We start from the raw sequence: 9587 nt of genomic DNA, 5'->3' as shown, positions 1-9587 counted from the left end.
TTCGCGAACCTGTGTAACTCGTGAAAATGTGCCGCGTGGGCAAATAACACGACTGGCGATATTATCGATATTTACGTTTATATTCGCCGGGAATTTATAAATATATTCAACCGATAATTATTCAAGAGGCGCGTCCGTCGATGCACGATTTCCATCCGGACGTCCAGATATTTCGGTCTCGTCGGTGTACGAGTATTTGTTCCCGAAGATATCACGGAGTTTAGGAAATTCGTGTCGATCCAACAACTCTGACTGCAATTACGTTGCGAGTTGTTGCGAAGCGAGAACCAAGGGAATTTTATTGGATTCGAGCTTCCCCTTTCCTCTCGCCTTCCATCGTGCTACGTTTTCAACGATATTGCGGATTTTTATTTACCTTGATTGACAATTTTAATTAAAATATTTCGCGTTTATTATTTATTTATTTTTTAATAACGAACGTTTGATAGGATGAAACTTCATTACAACCTAGCAGCAGTTCAGATTTTACAAATTGCCAATGAAAAGGATACTCGTCTGATACTCTCAACTGTTCCGCGCGTGTATTAAGTCTCACTGAAATCGATGAGCAACTCAAAGGTAGATTTACTTGTCAGAGCCGGAGGAATATCGCGACGGTACTGGTAAGGGGGTAAGGGGTTGCGAGGAGACCCATCGAACCGACCCCCCGTCGTCTCTCCCGTTTCCGTTTCGCCCTTATCCCTTCTTCCTCTCCCCCTTTACCTTCCTTCATCCTCGTTTCTGCATATCTTTCATTCCTCGTTGGTAATATATTCCGTGGAAGCTGACGCGCACAATGTCTCGCAGACGGCGCTACGGCATAATGTTTCGCAGCCGCGATACCGATCCACCCCCTTCGAGGCGGCGTGCACACCAGCAGCCAGAAGGCGTAGGACTCGGCCTGGCTCGTTAAAAAGTCCGTTGGACCACTCGTAACGTCCACGAGAACGAAGAGAAGAATGCACCGAGCCGAGCTGCACTTACTTACTTACGCGGCGTTGCACCCCTTGCTCTCGTTCTCCTTTCTCTCGCCGCTGACTACCGCCCCTCCGCGCGCCCTTCTACCACCCGAGCCCACCGAAGGGATGAAATCGTTAGCCGTGGCAATACACGGGGGACACGGGACGCTTCGACGCGTCCCTTTGACTCGCGTCGCTCCTATAATTCAGTCGCGACGGGGCCTGGTAAATGACTTTCTTTGGCTCGCCATCGAAAACGTTTTACGCGGGATGTTATTTCCTTTGGATATTCATGGACGCGAAGCAAAAGAGTTACGGCTCTCGCATTCGCTCTCCATTTTTATTGTATTTCGGTGCGTTTTATGGCCGCCCCCGCCCTTGGGCGCTAGGCCTCTACGATGGACGGTTAAGACGATACGCGAAGTTCCAGCGAGTTTCGCGAGGGGTGGAAAGTTTCGAGACGAATGTGGATAAGTGCATGTAGTTGTTGGGTTGCGGCGGAATAATTTCTGCTACCCTTTTATTGCCACGTTGCGAATTTTCATTTTCTCTTTCCTACGATTTAGGCGAGGAATATAATAGAGTGCCTACTAGCGTCCAAGTTAATGAGGAAGTACGCGTAGAGAAACGAGAGGAATTCTGTATAGAAGCGCATTTTGTTTTTCGCGACTCTTCTAAAACTAATGAACTAATTAGCTTAACTACTGGCTTAACTTAATCTGCGCTCGTCCCTCTTCCGCGATTAAGAATTTTAAATGAAATGAGAAGAGATTCAAATAGGGAATTTACCCTTACTTTCCGAGTGAACATTTCCATTTGTCAGAGAGAAATTGTTGTTTACGATGTTGCTCGCGATGATACGAGTTCACTTGAAATGCAGCCACCGTTTCAATTTTAAATACAAGCTGAAACGATAAGAGATTCGTTGATCCTTGGTTTCAAACTCCTCTTTTAATTTACCATCCTGTATCACGGTGTGAAAAGTTTCCCACCGTTTTACACCTTAAGAACACTTTACCAAGCTTGTCATTAACTTTGATTTATTTTCATTAGCCGGCTCTTATATAAAGCTCGCGTTAATAATTTTATACGAAGTTACGGTGCCCCGAGTAAAATGGCCGCGGGGTTATTGCAAGTAACGTCTCACTCACGACGACGCGAAACTTCGATATACTCCGGCTCGTGAAAACCTGTCTCCTCCTTTAGGGTCCCCTATCGTTCGATAAAAAAAATAATACACCCCCGCGGACGAACGATTCTCTTTAATCGACAACCGATCGCGAACGATTTTCTCTCTGTCCTCTGTCGTTTCCCAGAAAAATAACACCCTTTCGTCGTTCAAATATCCGAGCACGAGGTAAATTTACGAGCATCCCCCAAGAACTTGCGTGGCGATATAGAGAGTTCCACGCTGTCCAACCACGCTGCGTGACCATACTTTACGAGCAGCTTTACATACTTGCGGCATTTTGTCCGAGCGGAAAACCGTGCACGCGCCTCTCGAATTATGCAAACGCGATACGAACACGTGGAAAACAGATCCGCGACTTTCCCCTTAGGCAGCCGTTCTATAACCCCTTGGCAGGATTTTCAAAGCCGCGTACGGTTTTATAAGAGAAAGCGTCCGCTGGAAATAGCACGGCATTAAGAATTCACGAGCAGCGAAAGGGCGCAAATAGCACGCATCTGATCGTTAAAATTGTTCCTCGTTGAACAGAGCTCGACCCGCGCGATCCCGATATTTCAAGATACCTCGAGATGAATGTTTTCGAAAGAAACCGTATCGTATTACGGTTTCAACCCACCAGCTGTAGTAATTTCACTGAAATTCCCGGGATAGCTCCTCCGATTGTCGACAGGGGTGAACGAACGACGGATAAGCTGGAACAACGTACAGGGGAGTTCTATTGGCGAAGCTGAGGCTGGTTATCAAAATATCCCTTTCTCGAAAAAATTTCATTTCGCTTAACCATCGGCAAATCTTCGCGAGAATCATCAAATATTAGACCGACAGCGAACGAACGATCGACTCGCATTCGTACGTTCAAATGCCGTTGGAACTTTTGCTCTATCAGCACGGAAAGTTGCATTTTCATTAGGTTTTATTTCTCGAAAATATGCAAAGGGGGGAGGGGGGCGTATTGATCGATTTTCGGAAAAATTTTCGGAAATTATTTTCTGAGATTTCTACGCTAAAAGATGCGCCAGGGAACGCTCTTTAAAACCATGCTTTAAAAAATGATTTTCAATTATACTTGCAAAGTATCCACGATCAGCACCTAGTCTATTATCAAAGCCTAACGAGCTTGAAAAGTTCAGAAGAGCGTAGGAAATTCATACGAAATAATTCCGAATGAAAATGGTCGCTACCCTTAATTGCGAGTTGAATCTCGGTACACATCATGCGACCATTTATCACACTCTCCCCTTCCCCCCTGAATTTTCCTACAATTCTCTCGAAACGTTATCGAAACCCTAAATCGTATGCGTGCCAAAGTAATCACCTACGAGGGGTGAGTGGTTTTCTTCGACGTCTCGAAGACAGAGCCCAGCCACCGTGGATGCTCCCTTTTTTTCCCGTGGTTCCGTGGAAAATCCACGAGTATGACGAGCCTCCATCGGTGAGTAGGAGCCGTAGTGGGGCGAGACGTTTAGGGGGTTAACGGAAGAGGGGCTGGGAGGGGTAGCCAACAGTGCAACGAATGGAGATCGATTCTGAGTCTGGGTCAGGCGAGGGCGTTCACCCCCCGGTGCAGCCCGGGAGACACGGTACCCAGGGTCGTAGCTAGGGTATCACAGGAGGGGTACTGACGCGGAGTTCGCTGGAGGTAGGGTGGGTTGCACGGGACACTCCCTTCCGGGGTGGGTGCAACGTACGCTACTCTGTTCGAAATCGTAGCAACGCGGTACGATCCTCTCTTGTAAGCCGATCCTGCGATCCGCGGCTCGATTAAACCGATCGTGTCCCCCGCGAACCGATGGTCTCTTGACCTGCGTCTTGTTCCTCGGTTGTCGAGAACGTTCGTGGGACGAGGGCTTCCAAATCGCGGCCAATCGTAGTTGTCGCTACGAGGAGCGTTGGGCATTCACCCGCGAATTTTCGTTACCGTTCCAGTGACGCGATTGTAATAACTAAAGAATAATATCTTTTCCCGTTGTACGCGAATCGAGGTGAACGCGATCAGATCGTCGAGAGGGGATATACAGCCGATTAAAGTATTCGGACGGCAGAGATTCGCACCGATGGCCTGGCGGTCGCTTAAGACCCATTCCAGATTTTACGAGAGTGCCAAGAGTCGAGGACTAAGTTGCTCCTCCTCGAGGATTAGCAACCCCCGGCGGACGCGCCTCGTGTTTCCCAGTATTTGCGGTCCGTTTACGGATACGAAGGGGTAGGAAGGCTACAGCGTAACTTTTGTTCAATTTTAAGTCGATCGAATTAAGGCGAGGATGTACACTATCATCGCTACAGCACGGAACGGAACGACCGCGTTGTATCGAGGGGAGGATAATTTGTCGCGGGCCAAAGTAGCGCGCCGTTGAGCCCCGGTGGCCGTCGAACGACACTGGATATTCCTTTCGACAGAACGGTGAACATAATACCAAAGGGGGTTCATTGTTTGCCACGTCGCATTATTCCTTGTCTTTGTCCGGCGTCGAGAGTTTCGTGCTCGATCGTCCGTTCGGAAGGCACGAAACACGATATCGAAGTCCATCGAACTGTTCTCTGTCGGCCGTGAGATAGCTGGATCGCGCTTACGCGATGATAAAAATGCGAGAAGGGCTCCATTTGTCGCAGGATCCGACTATACGGACAGGTTGATCCTCGATTCCTTCTCAGTTATACCGATTCCGACCAAAATTTAACGATACAAATGTTCCGAATTGAATAACTGGTCATTTATCTAAAGGTGATTCTTCTGGTTTCAGCGTTGATCTATGCAAGGCTTTAATTGATGCGCGAAATAGTAGCGCGAGCATTCTTTTTCATTTACATCGGAATGTAAAACTGTAATTTACGACACGCCAATCTGCGAAAGGCTTATGATCTATTAAAGAGCTAATTTACTACGCTCTCGCGTAACAAGCTCGAACATAAGTGGTAATTTACGTCTGAGCATCCATACTCATGATTCACACGCTTTTCACGCTGATCTAAATCATTAGAAAAGTCTGAAGCTCCTTCTATTCGATTTAAAGAAATATTGGTTTACATTACCAATAATTCTGTTTAAGATCCACCACTTTCCGTTCGTGGCGATAATACGTAATTTGCATTCGTACATTAATCACATAGAAATTGCCACGGGATAATGCGGTTCATCCATTTTCACGTCCGCGACATTCATATCCGAAGTGCGGAGAGGTCGTTCGTACCTTCCGCTTTAACCTGACTACCAGGAGCGACTCCCAGGACGAGGTGAACGATCGACAGGGTGGTGGTACGTGACCTTTTGCTCGAAGGATAACGGCAGGGATGAAGCGGGGACTTTGCCCCTCGGTAACGGGGGTGAATGCACGTACGACCCATCTGCCCCCACTATATTTCACGAGCGCCCAACTATTCAAGTTCCCGGGGTTTGCTAATTAATAATCTTCCTGGTCGGGCTCTCGTTCAGCTTGCGCGGCGATGTACAAGCCGCGGAGAGAAGGTTAAATCACGCACGGACAGCGAGCTAATTTCGGTAATTTCTTAGTTTTCTTGCGTTTCGCTGGTGCCTATTTGTATGCAACCCGCCCTGGAGCGGTGCACCGAGCGCAGGATCGATCCATGTTTCGGGGGCTTTTTCATCTCGCCTACCGTTCCATGCGCGGTGAGTTCAAGCTACCGCTAAAACGGTGCGTACATTCTGCAATTTTTTTTTTATTATCAAACGCGTTTCACGTTATCTTCTTCAGGCAGTTTCTACTAAAAAATAGAAGGGCGCGGATATAAAAATTGATAGCAACTAAAGTTCTTATCATAGGACAGAAACGGATAACAGAATGTTATCTGGAGAAGAAAGTACAGTAATAAAGCCAGAGAACACAACTTTGTCACGGTAAAAGCACTGTGATGTTACTACTCGCGCCGCGTGATAAAGTTGTGTTGTAAGAATGTATATTTCAATAGTGTTATTCTAATTTATTTTATATTTACCGCTTTAGAGGTAAGAGAGAGAAAGATATATGAGAAAGCTATGGGAAAGAGTGAGACAGAGTTTAACTACTTGCTGAAGAACCCCTGGCGCCATCTCTGTAAAAAGTGCTCAAACTGGTCGCTCAGCATTATCGACAGCGAAGTGAACTTCTCAAGACTGTCGATAATTGTGTGCGACCAGTTTGAGCACTTTTTACAGAGATGGCACCAGGGGTTCTTCAGTAAAGTAGATAACATCTGTCTCACTCTTTCTTGTAGCTTTCTTATATATCTTTCTCTCTCTTACCTCTAAAGCGGAAAATTCAACTATCCGAAGAAAGGAATATTATCTGTAAGATGTTAATTACGAATATTGCAGTACATTATGTACTAAATGACTCGAGTTCTTGTTGTAAGAACGAAATTATTGCAATAAATCTCTTTCTTTCGAGGCAAAATTCAACTTGATCTCTTATTTATTACTCTATAATGTTCTAATTATTATTGATCTATTTTAGAATCAAATTGAATAATCCGCTTAGTTTACAGAGTAATTTGTATTTAGAGATTGCGATAAAATGTAAAATATTTATCGCAATAATTACAATTAAGTATTTTATCTGGCTAATTGCTTCGTTTTTTTTCTTGTTTAAATTGTTTGATGTATCTGCGCCTAGAGATCAGGCAACCCGGTGGACTTTCATGTATGACTGGTTTCAATGTAGTTTGTTATTTGGCGCAGCGAGAGTGCATGTATACCTACTTATGACTGAGTATGTCTAGTCGATTAAAAGTTTACAATCAATTCAGTTTTTTAATCGTATATTGATAATTTTTTATAATACTAACACAAACTGTGCTTTATTGATAACAAGAAAATCGTCATTCATACTTAAATGTACGAATTGATTTAGTTCTTGTTTGAACGTAGTACTGTAAAGAGTCTCTACAATGTTAATAATATTAACAATTGTTGCCTTACTAATCGTTATTTTGGTTGCAAAGTATTTGTTTTGGCGGAGACGACTAAAAGGTGTTAATAAAAAGCATGTTGTTGTAAGTAATAACGAATTAATAGAGACTTAACCTCTAATAAGGTTATGTTATATAAAAACACTTGTAGGACGTGAATGTAACACCAACATTTTATCCGTTGTAAAAGCAATTATTAACCCTTCTTTCACTTATCTCATCTTCCCATTAATTATCGTTAATGCAAAGCTTTAGTTGTTGTTAGATACAAATTTATATGAAATTCTCCTTTAAGTTATTATGTGTCTTGATCACTTTTTAGTATCTCTTTATATCAAAGTATTGTATAAAACATTTTTAATATCTTATTACCAGGTAACAGGTGGATCCAGTGGAATTGGAAAATGTGTCGCGATTCTTGCTGCCAAGCATGGAGCTCATGTGACAATAATCGCAAGAGATGTTCAAAAATTAGAGGATGCAAGAAACGAAATAATTCACGCGTGCAAAGATAAAAATGTTCAGAAAGTTGAATATCTTTCACTAGACATAGGTGGAGATTATAATGCGGTTGAAAAAGCTTTAACCGATTTAGAAAAGACTATGGGTCCAATATACATGTTGGTGAACTGTGCTGGAACTGCAATTTGTGGCAAGATCGAAGACACCTCTGTAGCAGACTTACAAAAAATGATTAATATCAATTTTTTGGGGTCTTATTATTGTACAAAAGCTATTATACAAAGAATGAAAGCTTCTCAAGAAGGAATCATTGTATTTACTTCTTCTCAAGCTGCACTATTAGGTATGCATTTCAATATTCTATTCAATTATTTTTGCATCGTATGATTCCATTTTTGATATTTTTATTTTCTAGGTATATTTGGATATTCAGCTTATTGTAGTACAAAATTCGCACTCCGTGGCTTAGCAGAAAGTTTATCTATGGAACTTACTCCCTATAACATTTCTGTGACTCTCTGTCTACCTCCAGATACTGACACTCCAGGTTTTGCTGTGGAAGAATTATCTAAACCTCTCGAAACCAAATTGATATCTCAAACTAGTTCTCTGGTCAGTCCAGAAGTAGTAGCAAGTAAACTATTTAAGGATGCATTGGTAAGTAAAATGAAGACGATATAAGCTATTCCAACGGGTCGCTCATTTTTATCGACGCGTAACAGAAGAATTAATTATTTCTCAGGCTGGGAGATTCTTCTCCACCGTCGGTATGGAAGGATTCATATTAACTGTTCTATGTTCCGGAATGTCACCCTTCAATTCGATTTGGGAATTATTTCTGCAATCGCTGTTAATGGGTATTTTTCGGCTTGTAAGTGCCTCCTACCTCATACATTTTAGAAAAATTATTCAGAATTGTATGAAGACCCGTGATAGAAATAAAAAATCCGAATAAGTCACGGGTCAACAAAAAAAAAAAAAGAAAAATATATATATATATACAAAAACTACATAACGTTTGTAACTTTTCGACTTACTATGTATAATAAACCTGCAACTATCAAATCTTATTTGTATCACCGAAATAAAAATTAAATGTTCCAACGAAGCATTTTTAATAATTTTAATAATAAGTTAGTGAAAACCATTGAAACTCGAAATAAAAAGCGGACGCCGTCAGTAGCCACGAAGGGAGGGACACACATTCGACTTGCTAACGGTTTGGCTTACTTTTATTTAGTATCCCGTAAGTTCATAGTATAATGTTCTTCATTAAGCTTTATGGTTCTTAGACACATAGAACGGGACAGTTCTCCACGTCCCTGTTGCCACGATATTTTGAAAAAACGGAAACGCTGAGAGTTTATGTGTAATGTGTATATCTCGATGCGGACGATGCCCCGGTTGGTGGTAACGCTCTCACAACTGCCACTTTCCGATGCATTAAAAATGTCCAGTAGTACATATACGTCGATGTCGAATATTTTTAACAAAGTTCGTGTTCGTCTGCGATTTATATCTGTGGGAGGGCAACGTCCAGCATTTGAAACCGAGGTTGAACTCATGCAGAGAAATGGCGGGTAACGAAGATGTGTCTCTCGAAATTGTAAATCGGTAATGATCGGTTTAACATTGATTTATTATCTCTCTCTCTCTCTCTCTCTCTCTCTCTCTCTCTCTTTCTTTCTCCCTTTCAGCCTGACCATTTTCTCTCTTCGTCTTTCTTTCTCTATCTTCTTCATACACTCACACACAGACACACACACACGTTCAATCCACGCGTCCCTACTTCCGCTCGTTTGCTTATCCTCCGTTCACCCACGCAATCGTTTTTTCTCCTCGGCATCATCTCGCGGATTCGTTAAAGTCTATTTCGGTTTACCCTAAAGCGTTCAAGGTGTACACTTGGGAATCTGCGAGACGAGGCTTGCTTCGAGGGGCATCATTTTTATTTTCTTTTTCTTCAATTTTCGTTTTTCATTTAATTAATTTACGTTAATTTTAAATCGATGTTCGCTTATTCGGGCGCTCGACAAACGCTTTCATCCCCCAACCCCACTTGTTCATCTCCCTCG

At 42.8% G+C, this 9587-nt stretch overlaps 1 protein-coding gene across 1 annotated transcript; it reads left to right on the top strand.

Annotated features, from left to right (window-relative positions):
• The first annotated feature begins 6950 nt into the window (after positions 1–6950).
• Positions 6951–8505, top strand: Kdsr (3-ketodihydrosphingosine reductase). The gene is made up of 4 exons (XM_076910887.1): positions 6951–7134; positions 7426–7855; positions 7928–8169; positions 8255–8505. The coding sequence occupies exons 1-4, from the start codon at positions 7030–7032 to the stop codon at positions 8465–8467; spliced, it is 990 nt and encodes a 329-aa protein (XP_076767002.1). The 5' UTR covers positions 6951–7029; the 3' UTR covers positions 8468–8505.
• The last annotated feature ends 1082 nt before the right edge of the window (positions 8506–9587 follow it).

Source organism: Xylocopa sonorina, chromosome 3 (genome assembly GCF_050948175.1).
Source record: "Xylocopa sonorina isolate GNS202 chromosome 3, iyXylSono1_principal, whole genome shotgun sequence".
NCBI lineage: Eukaryota > Metazoa > Arthropoda > Insecta > Hymenoptera > Apidae > Xylocopa > Xylocopa sonorina.
Note: the sequence above shows the minus strand (reverse complement) of the source record. Positions and strands in the feature narration are given on the sequence as shown.